We start from the raw sequence: 23,248 nt of genomic DNA, 5'->3' as shown, positions 1-23,248 counted from the left end.
CTTGTCTAGAGGAATGAGTGGGAGAGAATTTAAGAGGAGAGAAAGATCAGGGAGATGGAAGAACACAAGACCAGAGGCCAGGTCTCAACTTCCTTGTCTCTGAATTGGGGGCTCACACAGCTGAGTGAATACTCAACAACAATTTATTGACTGTGAACTCTGTTACAGGTCCCACAGATGGAGGAATCAACCAGATAGGCAGGGCAGACATTGTTCTGGCACTGAGGGGAAGAGAAGAGATGACAAATAAAAGGACAAAATCATAAAAAAAAAAGAAGAGATAGTGATAAGTGGAATGTGTACGATATAGCCAATATGGCTATATGGTGATGTGACAATATGGCGATATGGTGATGTGAGTAGATGGTAGAGGGTGCTCCAAGGAGGGCTCTCTGAGCAAGTAAGGGGGAAGAAAGGCTATTGTTTCAGAAACAAGAGGAAGCAAGCAGCAAAGGGGGAGGTGATAAGGTTGCAGAAAAGCAGCCCTTGGAAGCTGAGATACACTATTTTAATTTTATCCTAAGCAACAGGAAACTGTTGCATGGGTTTAAGCAAAAAACAACATGGTTTGACTGATGACCTTTGAAAATAACTTAGGTTGCTATGGGGTGAATAAGTTGCAAAGAGTTACTGGGGAGACCAGTCAGAGGGTCATTTCAACAGGGCAGATGTGAGTTTATGGTGGCTTGGAAAGACAGAAAAAGTGGACAAATTAAAAATAAATTTTGGCAGTCGAGTTGGCAGCCTTGGTCAAATGGGTTGTCTGCTAATTATGAGGGAAAAACAAAAGGCTCTAGGGTTTTTCCTAGGGATTCATTTTTGAGCAGCTGAGTTCATGGTGGTAGGTGGGTGGAAGTAGGATTCAAGAGTTCTTTTTTTGGACATATGAAGTTTAAGATATACATTCCAGTAGAGCTATCAAATTAGGAGCTGAATATTCAGATCTGGAGCTCAAGGGAGAAATGGGAGCTGGAGATATAAAAATGGGAATTATCTGCATAAAGTTGACTTTCAAAACCTTGGAAGCCGGGGTTGAGGGTGTAGATCAATGGCAGAGCACTGGCCTAATATGCACAAGGCCCTGGGTTCAATCTTTAGTACTACAAAACAAGCAGACAGAAAAGAAAAAACAAACAAACAACAACAACAAAAAAAAAACACACAACAAAAAAAAAACTCCCTTGGAATTGAATAAAACCTCGCTCCATGTTCTCTCCACAGGTGAAGAGAACAGTTCCCAAGGAGAATCTGGGAGCATCTCAAAATGTAATCAAGAAGGGGAGGAAGAATGAAGAATAAAGGTTGAGGAGGAATGGTCAGGGAGACGAGAAGAAAACCTGGAGAGTTTGGTGTCCCCCAAACTAAGAAAGTGCTTCAGGGAGGAGGAAGTAGTGCCTACAATGAACACAGGCAAAAGGCCCTATATGTCAACAGACAAATGGCCACTGTCCACTGGATTTAGCTAGATGGAGACCACTGTTGATTTTGGTCTGACTGGTTTAGTGGCATAGAAGGGTCCTAAGGCTGGCTGGAGTAGGCTGATGAGAAAATGAAAGAAGAGAACTCATCTGGGCGGCTACTGTTCCTTAAGCCTTTACAGACCATGTCTTCCCTATCCTAACTCCTTCCTGACACGAATACACCAGAAACCCAACTTATCCTCCCTAAAGGCTTAAGCACCTACAAGAAAAAAGAGACACATGGGAAGAAAGTGGGTATGGCTGTGTCTCCATGTGAAGGCTGGAGCTGTTCCAGTCACCTCACAAGCATAAGGGACACCATCCCACCACGGTGAGGACAGCAGAGGATATTCCAGAGCATTTTCCCTAGTCCTTTCTGTGCTGCTATAATAGAGTACCACAGACTGGGTAATTTATAAAGAACAACATTTATTTCACACCATTCAGGGGGGGGGGCAGTTCAAGACCAAGGTACCAGCATGTGGTATGACACTTCTCATCTGGTATGTATGTGCATCCTCACATGGTGGAAGGCAGAAAGGCAAGAGAGGACAACGGTTAGAGAATATAACAGAAGAGTGGAAAAGAGAGTGAACCCACTCTTATAGCTTTTTAAAGTAATTTACAATGGCATTAATCCATTTATCTGGGGGGAGCATATTTAGACCACAGCAGTGCTGAATTAACCGTAGGTTTTTTTTCCCCAATCTCTTGAACTGTAACTATAAACTCAATATGTGTTTTCTAGGCTGACATAACTGTAGTGACTTTTAAGTGGATTCAATCTGAGAAAAATAATAAGGGGGGACATTACAAGAGAAAGGTTGGTGCAAGAAAGAATTCAGTCACAGACTTGGAATGTGAGGTGGATATGAAAGGTTAGGAAGTGGGGGTCAGGGAGCCAAGGAGGAGAGAACACATCTTACCAACAGCAGCTGTGACCTCAGAATCAGGGTAGAAGGTGCTGTACCCTGTATGCTGATGGCTAGAGGCTACAAATAGGAAATTGAGCTGTGTAAGGTATAAAGACCAGTCACTTAAGCCAGTAGACTTATTTTCCATTGTTAGCCATCTAGTGAATCTGACAGAGGAAGGATTTGTGGATACCATGGGGCAGCCATAAGCTCAAACCTGACCCATCATTCAAGTCCTGCTCAGAAGGCTGATTCAGGATGCTGCTGCCGCCAATCTGGCTTCTGCAATCCCTTAGTACCCTTTGTTTAGAAGTTTTTCTCCTCCTCTTACAGCATTAGATACTTTGTTCCTCACATGGGATTACCTGTACTTTCTTCATTAGGCTAATGACCAAGGAGAAGAAATGGTGTTTCATCTAGTTTCTCCCACAGAACCTACAATCACACTTGGAATATACCAAGTGCTTGGTGTACCTTCATTGAACAAATAATGAATTTAGTCCATATTGAAAAGCACCAGATGCAGGTCCCAGGCAGTTGAGGCGACTGTTTCTTGGGGATCACAGAGAAGAAAGAAAAGTGTGATCAGCTCTTGAGTGCTCAGTGAGAAGTTGACCAACGTGTTTATCTCCTAATTTCTAAAGGTCTCTCAGAAGAGAGCATTTCATATTGAGGAGAATGAGAAAAACAAGGCTGTGTTTCTTACTAAAGCCCTCCATAGGGAACTGGAGATCCAACCTTAAACCCTCCAGAGCCACAAGTAGCAAGTTGAGCTGTTGGAGCTTAGCATAATTCTCTAGGCTTCAACCTTTCCCCCTTGTACCTGACTAGTCACATCCATGACTGAGAAATAAGGTCAGTGATAAAAGTCAGCCTTCCACTAAATGGAATCCATTCTGTTCAGATTTCAGATAACACAGATGTATAATTTAATACCAAAATCCATGTGTAAAAGTGCAATGACTTTTATCTCTGGTAGTCACACAAACCAAGCAGTTCTACCTTCTTGGTTGAGGGTCTCAAACTTGAATCCTATAGTACAGACTTGTCTTTCAGGAATTGGGGGTGGGGTAGGTTCCATGGCTTTAAACAGAGGCTCCTTGGCTTATGATAAGCTTATATCCTGATAAACTCATTGTAAGTTGAAAACATCACAAGTTGAAAATCCATTTACTACATCTAACCTACCAGACATCATAGCTCAGCAAATCAGAACGGTGGAGAGTGTCAGTTGTCTCCCCTTGTGATGGTGACTGGGAGTTGGGGCTTGCTGCCCCTGCCCAGCATCATGCAAGAAGACCAGATTGCATATCACTAGCCTGGGAAGAGATCCAAATTCAAAATTCAAAGTAGGTTTCTACAGAATGGATACGGCTTTCCCACTACCATAAAGTCAAAAAATTGTTAAGTTGAGCCACTGTAAGTTGGGAACTATCTGTATATCTTGAACATCATCAGAAAAGACACAAAAGAAAACAGAAAGATCAAGTTATTGGGTTAAAATAAAAGAGATAAGTCTAAATTTGTCTTTTCTAACTTCAATCTTTGGTCCTTGCTTACCTCCATTGATTTATGCTAAAATCTAGTGCAAGATGACATCTGATTCATATACATAGTTATTTTAAGCTTCATTTACTTTTACTTCATGTTCTTCAAAGAACATCCTGACTTCTGGATGCTGTGTCTAAGAACCAGCTTGTGAATCTCTCTTGTAGTACTTAAGATACTTCTGTGCAGGTCTATTAAATCCCATTATTCTCCATACTGTTTAGTTTATATTGAGTAAAAGTAGTCTATGTTAACAAGAAATTAAAGTGCCCTTTCTCTTTCAGAAGCAGCAGCTAATGATGCGCTATTACAATAAAACCTCTGTTGATATAAGCCTTATTTATACTTTTACCCTGCTGCCCCAAATAAAGTTTTATCTCTATATAGACATCTCTTGTATTAAAACTCAAGATTATCTTAATTAATTTAGTGTCCCATTACATCTGAACAACTGGAGTTTCACCATGATTTTATTTAAGCATCTTTACCTAACTAGACACTTTTTAACCACAAAATACAGATCATGAAAAACATGATCATAACAAAAAATTGTTCAGATTGCTAAACTGTCTTTTGCCACAAGCAAAATAAAAGCAAAGAGTCATAGGCAGGATTGAAAATGATCATTTTCCCAGCTCACAAAAGGGAACCATACAGTCCAATTCTGGGACACTTCAAGATAAAAAGGACAGCATGAGTAGTTTGTGTAGTCAGCTTAAATATTTGTTTTAATCCTGACAGGATCATTGGTTTTAATATTTATAATATAATTACAATGCTTAGTGGATGTTGCTCATGTAAACTATTTTTTTCTGGTGACATATTATTAGCAGTCTTTAATTTCAACAATGGCAAGAATTCAAAAACACATTGAGGTTATCATTAGTAATGAAAAACAAACCTGATGCTTGTTCATGCACCTTGTGCACATATCTCATTTCAACTTCAAAGCATTTGTAACTACCAAGACACAATCCACTGCTACATGATTTGTACATTTTCACAGCATATTACCAACCAGTGGCCAGCTACTTGAAATTAATGCCTTGTAAGGCGATTAAAGTTGAAATACTTCACCCCTGTCCAACAATTGTAAATGGTCCTTCTGGAAAACTTCAAGACAGTCAAAGCCAATGAAAACTAAACCATAAAACTCTTAAAAAATGCCTCCCTCCTTCCTAACCACATGTCACTAGGTAGCAGTTGCCTGAATGGCAATTTTCCACATTTCCTAGATGTCACAGTATAAACATGCTTTTATGACTAAAAGGATAAACTCAAAAGTGTTATGTTCTACTAATCATGAACCGACAAACAAAATTACTACAGGTACCTTGTTCAAAATGGTACCCATGGATCTGAGGGCTTATTTGCACTTTCTCAATGACAGGCCAACGAAATTTGAAAACAGGCTGAAGGCTCAACAGCTGATGGGATTCTGTGATATTGTACAAACAAATCAATGCTAGCAAAAGAAATATTCTGGACACCAAGGAAGGAATTCACCATAAAATAATGATATTATTTCATGTTAATGTAAGGAAGGCAAATATTTGTTAATGGGAATGTCCCATATTGTCCCTAGAGAGAGTCAAAAGAGTACCTGAGGTTATATTAGAATTATAATTGAGAAATAACTCATCTCTTATTTCTCATGCCCCTATTGCCTGCATGACAATGACAGTCGATTACAGTTAGAATAGGAATGCAGTTAGAATGGAATTGTTGGCATGTTGTTTATTTTCAACCTGATTCAACATTAGAATAATAAAAGTTTATGACAAAAAAAAAAAAATAAGTAGGCTCATTACCAAAATACCACCCACCAAACTCAAGAAGAGAGGAGACTGTCCCTTGAGAAATAAGCTAGCTGTAACCGAAGATCATTCCTGGGGAATATGTGAATGGCTGCTTGGTATTCACTGTAAAGCACTACTTAATAGAATTCAGGAGGCTGCTGCAGATTCAGACATCTGAGTAATTTTCATCTGCATGATTACTGCATGGTGTGGGTCTCCTCTGATAATACAGAGGTGGGCCACATCTGAGCCATTCTATAAAAGTTTGGAAGTCATTCCTCATTCCATTATTTCAGGATTAACTTCTTCACACAAACATGGGCAGATACACAACTCTCTCTCTGCCTGCAAATGATGGGATGCTCAGGTCTTCATGGTGGACCTTTTCCAGATTGAAAGCATGATGACAAACAAACTCAGCAGGAATACAGAAACCAGAACACACGTATGGTGTTAACCCTGTAAACTGGCACATGGCTGAAATATTTCTTTGGGATGTAGCCAAAGAATGAAGACATACAGTAATTTAAATATTTGGATCACAGTAAACAGTTTTTTGGCAACATTAATCATGAATCTACGAGCAAAGTTTTTCTTTACATAAAAAAGAAACCAAATGTGCTTATCTCCTATACCAGATGGTATAGGAGACCTTCCCCTATTCGGACCTTTCCCTAATCCCTAGTGCTATTCATAATCACATTGTTTGATCATCTTTTTCCTGTTCTTGAGAATCTATAATTTCAATTTCTAACAGTTCCCAGGCAGTACTCTATGACACATGAATTCACTTCCTAATGGTTATTGAGTACCTTCCCAAACTAAGGCACAATGGTAGGTGGGAAGACCAGAGTCTATGTATACAATGTTCAGTAAAATGCCTCTTAAAATATGGCCACCCTCTTCCTTCCATTTTTTCCTCCTTCCCTTTCTCTCCGTCCCTCCTTTCCTCCTACTTGCGTTCTCTTCACTGAATAGTGGTAATCATTCTGGATGGCTAGTCATCTAAGCTTACATCCTGTTAATCATCTTATTTTATATGTTGACATAAAATATCAAAATATATAAAATACATCGATCTTTCCTTTTCCCAAAATATTATTTAGTATTTCTTTAAATGACAATAGGAATTTAAAGTGTACTTCTATCTTCAAAACTATGATGTAAGTTCTTTAGGGGAAGCTCAGGATTCTTTCATAAAAAGAATTTTTTATTTATTATTGTGTTTATCCCTAAATACAATAATAATAATCAATATACTAAAGGAAAAAAAAAACAATTCTAAGTGTCTTCAGATTGCTAGTTTTCATGGGTATAATAGAGGAAGGTACACATCTTTATGATCTCTAGGGCAAATATTGCTCATGTATACATCTCCAAATATGTGATATAAATTCAAAAGAATGAGAATAATTTCTCTAAGCCATTTATGAACATTATCATCACTACTTCTTGGTGACATCACTTATATATGACTCTTGCATACATTTTAGCATTGGCATAGTGACAAAGGGGAGGAAGAGGAAATGATAAACCCTCTACAAGAGGACAAAGTTCCCAAGTAGAGAAAAAAGCAAAGCCAGCTTGCTTACCTTGGTGGACTTCCAGCTAATTCTGTGGTGGTCTCTCTGTCAGAAGAAAAGAAGACAAGCACAATTCAGCTCATTTTAGTAACTTATAAAAATTAGTTTAATCATATAATACAATGCACTGAGGTATTTTTGAAGAATGTACTGTACATACAGATGTTTAGAAACTTAAAATCAACTCAGCACATTTCTGATTAATTGCCATTAACATTTCAATGACTAATTTCAAAGGAAATTTACACACTTGCAAAATTTTTGCCTCTGCTTTCTGGTGTTTAAACCTAAGTAAGTTCAAAATATGATAATTTAAACATTTATAACATTGGCAAAGAAAATAGGAGGTCTCCCTCCCCACAACTAGCTTTTGGTTATTTGCAGTTAAAGCAATCTCTTTCTAAGGGTCATTTAGGGACAGAATCTTTTGGGGGTATTTCATCATGCTGATCTGTCACCTAAGGTTCAGGAAGGCACGTTTTGCAATTCTCCTGGTAGGAGATGTCTGCTTTTACATTTCTTGGTGATAATGTTCTACCATTTGAGTTTGCTGAAGACAGTCAAATGCTGAGAAATTCACTAATTAAAGACCCTATAGCAAATTCATAAAAATGACCAGAGACGTTTCAGAATTAGTTTCTTCCCTAATTGCCATGAGTTGTCTTTCAATCAGAGATGAATTCTTGGAAATAAAAGAGAGGAATTGGTGTAGGAGGACACAGAGGCTTTATGTGAAGCTATTTTAGACAGCAGAGGAGGGCTTAATTGTGGACTGAGGGATTAAAGGTGTAATTTTCAGGACAGTGGAATAAAATCTTCTTAGGGTCATATTACCCTTGAAGAGTCTCATTAAAGATATCAACACCTCATGAAGAAAAAATAGCAATATACCTGTACACACAAAATGAGGTCCATGATTACAGGTGCTTCCTGACCTTCCTCAGCCTAATCCTAAACCCAGTCGGGGGCCTTAGCTAGTTAATCCAGATAGAGGACTTCTTGTTCTAGGAAACGTCTCTGACCCTCCCAGCTTCTAAAACTCCCTCCCTTACTGTCTATGATAGTCCCTGGGCACTTTAGGGGAGTACTGATTCCCACAAAAACTTCCTTTGAAAAATGAATAATTATAAATTTAGCTCCCCTAGATACAGTCTTTCCTGGTTATTGTATAATAGTAAGCCTCCATTGTTTATTGCTGTGGAAATTGGCTTTGGGGAGAAATTTTCCATTCCTTCAGCAAAACCAGAGTTGAATGCATTACCCTCTGGGCTGCTGAATGTCTCAGATGTATTCACCTCTTCTAAGAAATTAGTGTCTGCCTCAGAAACTTCTCTTTCCAAGCAGACTCTATAATTGTGGGTCCCCCAGCTAAGAAGCAGCCCCCCTAACTTTCCTTTACAATGTTTATCACACAAAGGAAGCATTTTTTAAATGTTTATTTTATTATTTATCATTTTGTCACTTGCGACCAATATATATTAGTGCTCCATAAATATTTGCTCAGTTTATCAGCATTGAATTAATGAACTTTTCTGGTCTTAGTGACCTTGAGGTTTAGATCAATGTTTAGAGCTAGCTCAGGCTAATGATAGCCTAGGGCTAAGGTACAACTCTGTATTTCCTTGTTTTTAATCTTTTAACTCCTTGGTTTTGCTTTCCAGATTACACATGTTTTAATATTATGAGTCTCTTGGTATCTTTTAAAATTATGTTGCTCATACATTATAATAAATAAATTCATTTAAATCACAGTTGAGTAGGATTTCTCAACCTTGGCATTATGATGACATTTTGGGCCAGAGAATATTTTGGGGGGTGTGCGTGTGTGCGTGTGTGTGTATGTGTGTGTGTGCTGTATTAGGCATTTTAAGATTTTAATAGTCTCTCTGTGCCCTGCTTACTAAATGCCAGTAATCCATTGTGACTCCCCCATACCTCTCCCATTGCGACTGCCTAAAATATCTCCAGACATTGACAAATGTCCATTGGGGACAAAAATGCCCTCAACTGCGAAACTCTGTAATCAAGCAATAGAACTATCCATAATTAACCTGTTTCCTAAGCTTGCTGGTTTAACCAGTATTCTCCAGTCCCATGAAAAAACTAGCAAATGAGCCCAACTAAGAATACCTGTTTTGCTTTGGTTCCTGTCATTTAAGTTTCCATGTTTGCCAACAGTATTTTGTGTTTGTTCTCCAACCTGTTTATGATTGTGGTACTCATTATACTAATTTTTAAATTTAATTAAACATGATATAAATGGATAGAAATATAACAGTAGTAAAGTTCTTGTTCTATAAAAACTAGGTTGGGTGCTTTGAAAAGACTTGAGAATTATTCTCACAAAAGAGAAGAAAGACCCCTACAATGAAAACTACAGAACATTCAAGAAAGAAATTGAAGAAGACCTTAGAAGATGAAAAGGTCTCCCATGTTCTTGGATAAGCAGAATTAATATTGTCAAAATGGCCATAAAACCAAAAATGCTATACAACATTGTTCTTCATAAAATAGAAAAAGCAGTCATGAAATTTATTTGGAAAGATAAGAGACCCAGAATAGCCAAAGCAATCCTCAGTGAGAAAAGTAAAGCAGAGGCATCACAATACCAGACCTTAAATTATACTACAGAGCTATAGTAACAAAAGTGGCATGGTATTGGCTCCAAAACAGACATGAAGACCAATGGAACAGAAGACACAGACAAATTCACATTTACACAGTTATCTCATACTAGACAAAGGCACCATAAACATAAATTGAGGAAAATATAGCCTCTTCAACAAATGGTGCAGGTAAAACTGGAAATTCTTATGTAGTTGAATGAAATTTAACCCCTATCTCTCACCTGCACAAAGCTCAACTCAAAGTGAATCAAGGACCTAAGCATTAGACCAGAGACCCTGCACCTACTAAAAGAAAATGTAGCCCCAACTCTACATCATGTTGGCTTAGGAATCGATTTTTTCAACAAGACTCCTAAAGCACAAGAAGTAACATCAAGATTCAATATATGAGATGGTATCAAACTAACAAGATTCTTTAAAGCAAAGGAAACAATCAAGAACATGAAGAGAGAGTTTACAGAATTGGAGAAAATCTTTGCCATCTAAAGACCTAAAATAGAGCATTAATCTCCAGGATATACAAAGAACTCAAGAAAACACCAGGAAAAAAAAAAAAAAAAAAAACCAACCAACAAACAACAACAACAAAAAACCCCAAATAACCCAATCAATAAATGGGCAAGTGAATTGAGCAGGCACTTCACAGAAGAAGAAATACAATAATTCGTAAGCAAATAAATGAAAAAAATGTTCAATATCACTAACAATTAGAAAAATGCAAATTAAAACTACACTGAGATTCCATTTCACTCTAGTCAGAATGGCAATCACCAAGAATACAAGTAACAATAAATGTTGTTGAGGATGTGGGAAAAAAGGTACACTCATACATATCTGGTTGGACTGCAAATTGGTGCAACCATTATGGAAAGCAGTATGGAGATTCCTCAGAAAACTTGGAGCGGAACCACCATTTGATTCAGTTATCCAACTCCTTGGTATATACCCAAAGGACTTAAAATCAGCATACTATAGTGACGCAGTCACATCAACTCACAATAGCTAAGCTATGAAACCAACATAGGTGCCCTTCAACAGATGAATGACTAAAGAAAACGTGATACACATACACAATGGAATATTATTCAGCCATAAAAAAGAATGAAAGTATGGCATTTGCTGGTAAATTGATGGAACTGGAGGCTATCATGCTAAGTGAAATAAGCCAATCCCCAAAAAAACCAAAGGCTGAATGTTCTCTCTGATATGCAGATGATAACACAATAAAAGCAGGGGAGAATAGATGTTCATAGGAAAGAAACAGACATAATTTTCCTCTGTTCATAAATGAATACATGACTAGGGTAATTAATTCCACATCATGTACAACCACAAGAATGTGATCCTAATTAAAATAAGTTATACTCCATGTGTATATATTATGTCAAAATGCAGTCTACTGTCATGTATATCTAAAAAGAACAAATAAAAAAAATGTTGACAAGCACAGTTTCAAAAGAGTGGGAAGGATAAAACCTGAACTGGGACAAGAGACAAAGAGGAAAGCGGAAGTTAAAAAAAAAAGAAAATGGAAGGACACTTAGAAACACTGATGTTGAACTAGGTCTGTGGGCAAGACAACGACAAATATTGGGAGAAAAAGACGTGGTTTTCACAAGTGTCTTCAAGTTCATGTTTCTCTCGAAAAATATGCTGAAGATTCCAAATGGCAAGTTATGTTTAGTTAAAAGGTAATGCTGAACTCGGTGGATCCATCCTCTTAATGAAAAGGTGGTGCCCTGTCTATGCTGCAAAAGACAGATGCTGGAGAAAGTCATGCTCTTCACATATTCAGTACTAGCAGGAGAAAATGATGCCTTATACAACCACGTGCTCAAAAATCTACACTAGAATGATAGACGTTACTTGCCACCTATAATTACTAAAAACCCGATAATTCCATTGGATCATATGCCTCTGAGATTGAACAAACCAAACCAAAACAAAGAACCATCACACATCAGGTTGTAGCAGCATAGCTAGGACGGATGAACCAAATGCTATTTTTGAGATTAGCAAATCAGCAAACGCCAAGCTTTTAAAATGACGATTTTGTTCATTTGTATCCACTTAACTATGGCTAACAAATCATCTGAGTTATTCACCTGCTTTCATGATTCCCTACCTTTAAGAAAGACACCCTTAAGGAAAATACATTTAGCAGATTATGTTATGCTTCTCCTAGGTAATGTTCTTCCATAACCCAGTTGAGGGAATTTAAAGAGGATGACATATAGACCATGCATTTCTTGTTGAACACTGACAGGTGGAAATGTCCATTATTAGCATCGTTCCCGTCTTTATTTGCTAATATCTATTCATCTAGCATACTCATTGGGCATTTAGTGTATGTTCAGCATAGAAAATGGGAAGGGTGTACTATGAGAGGCAACAAGATGAATTCAGATCCTCATCCTTCCAGGAAAAGATATTATATAAGGAATGAAGTGGTGGATGCTATTTTTCCACTTCTGAAAGCTCCTCTAAGTCAAAGATCATGTTTCATTCAAATTTGCCACAGGTGGTGCCTGACACACACCAGACACTCGATAAATGTCACCGTTACAGGACCATGAAACATCTCTACCTTGGAAGCCGTTCTAGCCTTTGGAACTCATATTTAGAAATGACTGTGGTAGGGATATAGCAGTATATGGAATTTAATTGTACTAATTTCCTTTCCTTGGTTATGATTACCAAACTAATTTGATTTCTAGATCAGAATTAGATCAGAATGCTGAAAATTGATTGGAAACAATGATGAAAGAAACAACAAAGCAAAATTATATGTTTCAAGAAAGGGAACTGTCCAGGGATCAAGGCAGACAGATGATGGAGGGTGTACTTCTGGTAGGTTGTATATCCTGGGGCGATTCCTTGGTCTCAGGAGGGATCTTCGTCTCAGAATGGAGACGAATAGTTCTGCCCTTTGATCTAAGTGGGCGATGTGGTCATCAGCGTGAACCAACAGCAGAGCCCTCTGCAAATCTGAAGTTGTGCTATAGATTCAACTTTATCAAAGGAGGGAAGATCTAGAAGAGAGAGGAGAGCAGACAAATGTCCTGGGTATATTACACAGTTTCTATAGGTTACACAGTATTCCCTTTACACATCGACAACAAAAAAGTCTTTTTAGTTTAAAATTTGTCAAACCTTGACCTGTGAGGCCAGCTTTGTCAACTTCCTGAAACACTGCTCTTCCTCCTCATATCCCATCCTTCCCATTCCCAAACTCTGCAGTTCTTAAGTGTGAAGCAAGGGTCTACCATCTATTCTGCGCAGGTTGCCGGTTTCCAAAATTAGCCAACAACTATGAAACAGAGGACATGAGCCCCCAGGCTAATTGTGTGTCAGCAAAATAAACAGTTTTAGCCTGGGATGTTTCTCTCCAATGGCAACTTTCAATCTTCCAAAAGTATAAAGACTTAAAAAAAAAAAGTAAAATTCATTTTATTGCTTCTCCTGCCAGTGATTTTATTTTCTGGTTGTGGAAGGAGTGAGGTTTTCTTTATTTTAATTAGGGGTGAAAGCATCTCTTCTTCCCCTCCTATTCCTTCCTTTTTTCCCCTTTTCCTTTTTTGGTTGCCCAGCTTGAAGCAAATTGTGAGTTTTTAAAAGTTGGATCCATTTCCTAAATAATACGTAGACAAGAAGTTAGCTTAAAGGCATCAAAATCCATGTGTTAATTCGGGACAGTTAACTTTTTTTTTCTCAGATGGTGACCCTTAGCTCTGGGAATTCCCAAACACCTTAGACATTAAAGTTTCTCCTCCATTTCATCAAGCCTAACACGTGGCTCTATCCCCTGGCTGGTTCCTAGTCTCTCCCCTCTATGTTCTCATTCTTTTGGCCAATTTAAATTTCTTTTCTTCCATTTTTATCCCTCCTCGATTTTCACTCTCATGATTAAAACATCAAAATCTGTGTGTGCACGTGTGGACCCACGTGCAGACAGGAGCCCTTATTCTTAAACGTAAAAATCTACAGTTAACACACACACGCTGACGAAATTGTTCACGTTTCCTGGGGTCTTAGTTAATACCAGCCATGGCTCTAGATCATTTTTTAGGGGTTCACTCACTTAATCCTTAGAAAAACCTCATGAAGCAGTTGTTATTAAACCACAAAAGAGACGAGGTAAATGAGAGCCAACCCTAAGCCACTTCCCAAGGCCACCCAGCCTGAGCAAGGATTTGAAGCGAGCCCAGGAACTCTGACTCCAGATCTCATGCTTTAAATCATGATGTCATTCTGAAGCTTAGTAAGTACAAGTTACAGTACGTTATACAGATATGCTATGTGTCCATTCATTCTGGATTCTGTGCTATGGCAGCGAACAACAATTAAATAATAATAATAAAAATAACTCTTACTCAGTGTTAAGAAGTTCCCATTCCAGAATGGAGCTGGGGAGACAATAGATAAGCAAGCAAATAAATGATTATTACTATCTTACGTAGTGATGTGAGGAAGAGGAATGAAGCTAGGTGGAGAGGGGGAGAGAGTATAAGTGGAGGGGGGCGGGGGAGCTATGATTTTATACAGGGTGGTCCTGGGGGCGGCGATCTCTGAGGATGTGGCTGAGTGAATATGGAAGCTCACTAAATGTAACCATTTCTACCCCCACCTCAGCTTCTGAGGCCCACTTCTCTCCTTGGCACCATTGGATTTCCCTCTTCTCTTTAGGAACTCTTCACTCAGTACCTGCATGAAGCAGACAATGCTAGGTATTGCTTTGGTTTAAGAAAAAAAAAACACAGACTACCTGACTTTGTACATTCAAAATGCTGACAATCAAGAAGGGGAGACCAGACCCTTGGATGAACTCGCCAAGTCCCTTAGGAAACTGTAGGTTTTCACAAGAGACACTTCATATCACTTCAGAAACCGGTCTCTCAAACTCACTCCTGCGTGCAAGTGAATGCGGCCTTAGCCAGCCAGCTCATAGAAGCGCTTCAGACCAGCTTCAGGAGGGGCACCAAAGTCCCTGGCCTAGCCTGCTCTTTTTTAAAAAGGGAGATGTCTTGACATTATCCAACGCATTTTTGGTATTGAAATGTCTGATCAATGTCTAGGAAGGCTCCAGGCCCAGGCCTGCTGGGAGTTGCTAGCACCAGAGGCTGGCCTTCCCTCTATCACAATCCACAGAGGAATGATTGAGTGGTGTCTGCAAGGACAGGTTTGCATCTGACAGGAGGCAGGCGTGCAATCTGGGTTGTCAAAAGAGTTGGTGCAATTAAGATGAATTAAATCTAATTATTGACCTAGCCAGCTTCTTTCTGATAGTCCTTCATTTTGGAAGTCCTATTCAGTGTCCTTGCTAAGATTTTATTGGCTCAAGATTTATTCGTATTATTTTAGCATTCTTTGTATAAAACAGCCACCAAATGCGTGCCACTGTCTGTGTCCCTGTGCTCAAGTGCCTTGAAAATCAAATTGCCAAAGGTTTCTCTCAATCAGCTCTGCAAAAGATCCCATCTGGCCTGACTGTTGTCCGAAAGTGGGGAGCCACGTTTCAAATGGCACTGCCGCGTCCCTTCCGTCACTTTGAGATGGTGTTAAGGGTTTTTGTTTTCTTTTCTTTTACAAATGTCATCTTGACACTTGGCTCAGGCATCCACCCAAGAAAAGAAGCCCTGTCCTCCACCCTGCTAGTGGCATTATGAGGAAGAATAAGCCTCCATGCGCACTTGGGCTCGTATATTAATCATGCTCTTTATGCTCTGTGATTCTACCACAGTTAAATAATGCGATCTACTAAGTACCTGAATAGGCCATTAGTAACAAGTCCTGCTCATTAAAACTCACTTAGGTAGACTTCAGCAATAGCAAATGTAACCAGCCCTAGAGGACAGTCACAGAGACTAGAAATGGCACATTAACTTTCATTTACCAACTTCTACCCTCAGAGACTAAAAGCAAAAGCAGACCCCGCCCCCAGCAATGCACATGTAAGGTTGTTAACTGTAGTTGGTGTGTGTGTGTGTGTGTGTGATGGTGGGGGTCTCAGAAATGCCGAGTCAGTGCTCTCCCACTAAGCCACCTACCCCGCCCGTGTATGTGTGCTTCATTAAAGCTTTGTTAACAAAACGAGATCTTTCCAAACAAGCAAATGTTTATTTTCTACAAATACTGAGGTCCTACAATGGGGAGACAGGATCAGTTCATTAACAGAGTCCTGCCTTTAATACCACAGGGCTTTTATACAACAAGCTGTGTTGCAATTCATAGAGAAGCTTTTTAAGGGGAAAATACCAAAACAAATACTAATCAAAAATAAATGTTTTTGATAAAAAACACATTTATTTTTGATTCAGTTTAAAATAATGCCCATTTTGCAATAATGCCTACTTTTCTCTATTAATTCCCAGTGAAATAATATCACCAATAAGTCCTCTTAATTAGAGAAAATCATCCCTACTCCTGATAATTTCTAGATCCAAAAGAGATTTGCAAATATCACCCTGAATTGTGATGTTTGACTAATGGCCTAATCCATCAACCAACAGGAATTGATACTGAATTCATTAACATGAACATTTATTAACTTTTTGAACAAATATGTCTACGACTCCTACTATGTGCCAATCACTAAGTGCTGGAGATGGAGCAGGGAGCTAAATACAGCCTTCATGAGGTTGACCATCTGGTGAGGAACACACAGACATAAAAACTTGCACAAATGAATGCATAATTCTAAGGAAGAGGAGAGACTTTATCCACACCGATCCCATTGACGCCATCCTGGGGAGGGAGTAAAGGTAGTTTTTGGTGAAACAAATCTAGGCAGATTTCATTGGCATAATAACCAATGCCAGAGTCATGGCTGATAAAGCAGATGATAATATGAACAGAAAGGATATTTTGTCTTAGATATCTTCCCCTTACTAAGAAACTAACGTGTAAGAGCCGCTGGTTTAAAGAAGGGTCTGAGGTCAATGTGGGAGTCACCAGGAACTTGAGCACTTCTCTGGGGTGGGGATCGGCCTAGGGAAGGCTGCCAGGGGTGGAAGACAAATGATGGCGTGGAGGAGGGAGGAGAGGGAGACAAGGAGGCTCCTGAGAGCCACAGATCAAATCCACCGGGGATGGAGTGATTTAATGGTGAAACAACAACAACCACCAAAAAACCCAAACCAAAAGCAAACAAAGGAGAAACCAAGATGGGGTATGTAGACTCCTGGACTTCTTGGAATGTTCTAGATTAGCTGAGTCATATTATTTCCTCCTTCTCAGTGTTGTAACCTTATCTGCCTCCACCAGATATAAAGATTTGGGGTGTGATGACCACTGGTGTTGCTTCTCTGGACTTGGACTTGGCCTCTAATCAGCAGTAAGAGAATGGAGCTCAGCTGAAGGATTTTTATTCTTCCCCTTAAAAAACGCACCAGAAATTGTATCACAGCTGACTCTGACTACAGAGCTGAAGGCTCTTAGCCTCTATCCATAGAAACAGAAAAGAAATAAAGGTTGCTTTAATGTGATTTGAGAGAACCTTGCAGTGTTTTTTTTTTTTTTTGTTCGCTTAAATTTTTTTTTTTTTTTAGAGCAATGGCCTTAACACATAATAAAATGCTCTTTTTTCCTAAAGCGAAAGAATTCACTACTTTTTTCCCAAGACTCTATCTTTTAAAAATCTCTCCTCATGTAATTTTATGTTTTATTGGCTCTTTTTAGTTATACATGACAGTAGAAGGTTTTGATATAATTATGCAAGCATGCACTATATGTATTCTAATTAGGAGTTTTTTGATTGAGAAATAAGATGGCGTCATCAGCCCTATTTCGCAGAGAAGCCCAGCAGCTTGGGGATGTGAATCCAGCTCTTTGGAAGAGGCAGGCAAGCCTCTGCAGAATGGGTGAAAATCCTGCCATTCAAGAGACTGTTTTGCCCATTTGAAGTAATGTTATTCTGAGATGTACCTGCAGCAGGGTAGCTAATATTATTTTAGATCCTCCAAATTTTCCAGGTTGCTTCTTGGACCCTACTGGATAAATTAAATGTGTATTCATCATTACCTCTAAAAATTCAAATCTATGTATTCAGTGTATTCAGCTATGGTGGTCATGTCCAAATCTCTCATTTAACCATCTCCAAAATGTACTTTGTGTGTGGCAATGCAAAATTTGAACCAACCCCAGATGAAATCTACAACCTTCAATACATTCACAGATGACAATTATGTCTCTACAATCACTAAAATAAATAAATAAGAAAAACCAACTGAAATGGAATCAACAGGAAAAGAGCTAAATTATAGATAACAGAATATTCATAAAACTATACCTCATCTCATGAATGTGGGCGCACTGTCTGTATGCCAGGATTTCTTTAGCCATTGGTGATATTCAGCATATTGCAATTGAGTGCAATTACAGTTAGCTATAATTAAGAACAATTACAGCTTTTATTTCTCTACTTGTTCTTTAAAAGCACATTTGTAATAAAACTTTTTTTAAAAGGTGAAGAATATAATTATACATCCTTATAACGTCTCAAATAATTAGTTTGACTAAAGTTTCTTCTGGAACAATTTTCATTTTAACTGTCAGATCTGCCATTTATAGTCAATGGAATATACTTTAAAAAAATTCCATCATTAACCTTTTTCACCCCATATAGCTGTATATGAATTATTGGTATAAATGAAAGGTTTTGGTATTTAAATCTCTAGGGTCTGCTGCAAGCTATAAATTTTTTCTCTTTTTATATATGTGTGTGTGTGTGTGCACGCGCGTGCGCATGCATATGTGTATGTAAATGTGTCTTTGAACAAAAAAGAATTGCTTTAATTGTAGAGCATGATTTTTTTTTTGACCAAGATTTTGGGAAAAATGTTATTTTTCTTAGACAATTGTATTCTCCATTCTGTGTATTAGAAAACCTGGTTCTCTGATTATTTATCTGTTTATTTACTGCTAGAACCAAGAAGTCCTGAAATTTTCATAAATCTACCTCTTCATTTAGTTACTCATGGAGCCCATGGTCAATATGAGCCTAATCAGGACCAGTGAAATTCTATTTTCTCATACAATTCGATTCTAACTCAAGTCTATCGCTTGTCTCCCGTGCTAGACTGTAAATTCCAGGAGGACAGGGACTTGATCACTTTGTACTCTCATATTATCAATCCTTAGAGTGGCTGGTGCAAGGGTCCAACAAACTGAACCTGTGGAGTCAGTGAAAAGGGCTTTTATTTGGTCTTTGCCACTTATGTGGGGAATAATGAAAATTAATCCCTGGAATGGCCTGAAAAATAAAAGAAATTTAGATAATATGACCCTGGAAATTAAGGGTATTTCCACCACTAGTATCTAGTTAAATTAGAAGGCCTGGGGAATAAATTTATTAGACAATGTTTGTGTACCTTGGGAATGAGTGGTTAAAACAATCATCTCTTAAGGTGCTTTATAACCTTGGGATTACCTAACAGCTTACCAAACTTAGACCAAACCCTAATAGCAACTAAAGACTAAACACTGCATGTATGGTTGTGTGAGGGGTGAACTAAACAGTGAGTTCATTCACAAGGAAAGACCATCGTGACAAAGATACTAATACTTGGAGAATTTTCTGTTAACTACCAATACTGTCAATATTCAAAATACTCAGACTTGGATGCAATTTATTTTGCAAAGTATGTAATTTATTCTATCAACAGCCACCAATTACTATGTGCTATGTTTTAATCAGTTGGGTCTTAACACTCTATATAATTCTTTTATTCTCTACAACACAGTTATTAATCATTATGCCCATCTTTTAGATAAGAAGATTAAGATTCAAAGAAGTCAAGTGAGTTTGAATCCGGGCTCATCCAACTCTAAATTACATATTTACAAGAAGAAAATAAAACAAAACATGGCTAGCAAATAAAACAGAACTTGGTCAGAAGACATGAAGAATAGGACAATAATCTAAATTAATCTCTATTTTTAAATCCCAAATAGAAAACAGATTTAAGAAATACCACCTTATAAGTTGTCTCTAACTTAGAGGGCTATAAGCATTTATTTAATTGCTTCCAGACATAGACACTTTCTAAGAAAAAGGTATGTATGTATTAGGAGTTTTGAGAACAGATAAGAAGGTAAAATGGATTTCTCAGGGTAGGGTGCAGAGTTGAGGGTTAGTTTAAAACTCCTCTGGTCCTCTACCCTCCCCAAGTGTGCAAGAAGGGCGTAGACATGGACACAGTAGAGAACCATTTGTAATGAATGTTTTCTCCTAGTTTGGACATTATCTTTTCATTTTATCATTGATTTCTCTCCAAGAGAAAATATATATATATATTTTTTTTTTGATGGAGTCCAATGTACCAGTTTTGACTCATGTTTTTAGGGCTGAATATAAGAACTCTTTGCCTACCCAAAGTCAGCAAACTTTTTCACCCATGTTTTCTTCTAGATGTTTCACAGTCCGAAGTTTTATATCTGGATCTATGATCATTTTGAGTCAATTTAATATGGTGCAAGAACCAAAGCTTATGTATTTGCATATGGTCATCCATTTGGTTCAACACTCTAGGTTGAAAAACCATCAGTCTTGCCACTGACTTGCCTTTGACCTTTGTTGGGAATCAGTTGCCCATATGTGCATGAAGCTCTTTTCGTATATGTAGTTTGTCTTTTCTGTTGCCTCAAGTCTTGAAAAAGTCTTGAAATCCCCAGTGTTAGACTTCTAACTTTGTTCTTCTTTGTTCAAGTTATTTGGTGATTTTAGGTCCTTCATATTTTCACATGAATTTTAGTCAATTTATACCAAAAAAAAAAAAAAAAAAAAAAACCTGCTAAGATTATGATAAATCTGTAAATCCATATGGAAAAAATGGATAGCTTAACAACACTGAGTTTTCTGGTCAGAGTCGAGTGCATCTGCATATTTAGGCTGGCTAATTTTTTATGTTTTTAATATGTAAGTTTCTGCCTTTTTGGTCAGATTTTTTTCCAAAGTTCTTAATACTTTTAATGATATAACTGATGTAGTCATATAGGAATACAATGTACTTCCATATGTACAACTTGACTCTTGTCAACTGGCAGAACTTACTTATTAGTTGTAGCAGCTTTTGTTTAAGAAAGATTCTATTAAATTTCTACCTAGATAGTCACATTGTCTGCAGAAAGGCAGTTTAATTTCTTCCTCTTCACTGTAAGTACCTTTTATATCACACTTTCTGAATGCACTGCTAGAACCTTCAGTAGAATGATGAATAAAAGTGAAGGAGACAAACATCATTGTCTTGTTCCTGATTATAGGGAAAACAATCACTCAGTCTTTTTTTTTATTAAATGTGGTGGCAGCAGTATACTTTCCTACTACCAGATTGAGGAAGTTTCTGATTGAGAACAAGACCTTCTATTCCTAGTTTTCCAAGACTTTCTATCAGGAATGGATGTGGAATTTTGTCAAATCCTTTTCTCCATCTATTGAAATGATCACATGATTTTTCTCTTTTAGTTTGCTAATACAATGAATTATACAAATTGACTTTCAACTGTTACACTAAGTTTGAGTCCTTAGCATTCACGTCATATGATTGTGAAGAATTTTTGTTTTAATAAGGGTTTTATTCAATTTGCTAGAATTTTTTTGGAATCGGCTGTTGATCTGAAGTTTCTTTTCCTCTGTCTGTGGCAATAGCGTGATGTTGGTCTTGGAATGAGATGGGAAGTACTCCCTTTTTAAAAATTTTTGGGAGAGTTTGTGGTATTACTTCTTATATGTTGGTAGAATTTACCAGTGAACTGTGTTCATCTGAAGTTTTCTTTGTGAGAAAGTTTCAAATTCAATTTCATGTTAGATATAGGACCATTCAGGTTATCTATTTCTTGTTATTGTGATTTGAAAATTTGTATCTTTCAATAAATTGTTCATGTTTTTTAAGTCAGGGTCAGACTGTGGGTTAAAGGTAAAAAAAAAAAAAAAATGTGACATAGAACATATGTCCCTCAAAGTCTAAACTATTCACTATGTGGCCTGTTACAGAAAAAGTTTGACGACCCCTGATTAAAATTGTCAAATTTATTGGTAGAAAGTCATTCATAATATCCATGATTAGCCTTTTAATATCTGTAGAATCTCTAATAATGTTACATCTTTAATCTTTAATATTAATAAATCATGTGCTTTTTTCCCTAATCAGTCTAGCTAGAGGCTTAGTGATTTTATTGATCTTCTTCAAGAACCAAAATTTGGCTTCGTTAATTTTCTCTGTTGTTTTTCTGTTTCCTATTCCACTGTGATCTTTTTTATTTCCTTTCTTCCTCTTGTTTTGTATTTAATTAGCTTTATTAAAAAGTTTCTTAAATACAGAAGTTGAAGTCATTGATTTGGGACTTTTCTTTGTTTCTAACATAGGGGATTAGTGCTAAAAGGATCCCCAAATCCTGCTTAGTGGCATCTTATAAATTTGGATATCCTGTGTTTCTGTTTTTATTCAGTTTAAAATACTTTCTAGTTCTCATTTGATTTATTTGACCCATTGATCATTTTGAAGCTCATTATTTTAATTCAAATATTTGATATTTCATATTATTAATTCCTAATTCAATTTTTGTCATTCATATACTTTGTCTTACTTGAATTTTAAAATTTATTGAGACTTATTTCATTACCCGGAGTCTCTTCTGTTAAATGTTCTTCATGCGCTTGTAAAGAACGTTGTATTCAGTTGTTGGGTAATGTTAGTGAGGTCAAATTGTTTGAAGTGTTGTTCAAATGTTTTATATACTTACTGATTTCTTGTCTATTTGTTCTATTAATTATTGAGAGAGGAACATTGAAATCTCTGACCATTCTGGATTTGTCTACTTCTCTTATCAGTTTCTGCTTCATGTATTTTAAATCTCTATTATTAGATGCATAAAAGTTTAGGATTACTATTTCCACTTGGTAAATTGATAAATTAACCCCTGTATTATCACATAACCTCTTTATTTCTGGTAATACTTTGCCCTGAAATTGACTTTATCTGTTATTAAGAGAGCCACTGCAACTTTCTTTTGATTAGTATATTAGTTTCTTAGGGCTGCTGTAATAAAATATCAGAAAATACAGTTATTTTAAGATAACAAATATTCTCTCACAATTCTGGAGGATAGAAGTCCAAGATTAAGGTATTGCATGCATGGTCATGGTCTTTCTGAAGAGCATCAACTTAGAAAGTTCCAAATATCAACACATAAATCATCTAAATAAGGTATGAGTGAGATCTGAATATGATCTAATCTTGGAAAATTCTTGTCCATCTGCACACCCATGATACTTGAAAACAAATGATCTTTCTTCAAATACAATGGCAAGTCAGACACGTG

General features: G+C 37.3%; 1 protein-coding gene across 7 annotated transcripts in view; it reads right to left on the bottom strand.

The window, feature by feature from the left end:
• The window catches only part of CELF2 (CUGBP Elav-like family member 2), a 495,873-nt gene that overhangs the window by 378,347 nt on the left and 94,278 nt on the right, over positions 1-23,248 (bottom strand). For all 7 annotated transcript variants that reach the window (XM_079106234.1, XM_079106222.1, XM_079106224.1 and 4 more), the window contains exon 2: positions 7,314-7,349. In XM_079106234.1, coding sequence (XP_078962360.1) covers positions 7,314-7,349 — 36 coding nt within the window. The remainder of the gene's footprint in view (positions 1-7,313; positions 7,350-23,248) is intronic.

This window comes from Sciurus vulgaris, assembly GCF_902686455.1.
Source record: "Sciurus vulgaris genome assembly, chromosome: 12".
Lineage (NCBI taxonomy): Eukaryota > Metazoa > Chordata > Mammalia > Rodentia > Sciuridae > Sciurus > Sciurus vulgaris.
This window is presented reverse-complemented; position numbering and strand designations above follow the sequence as displayed.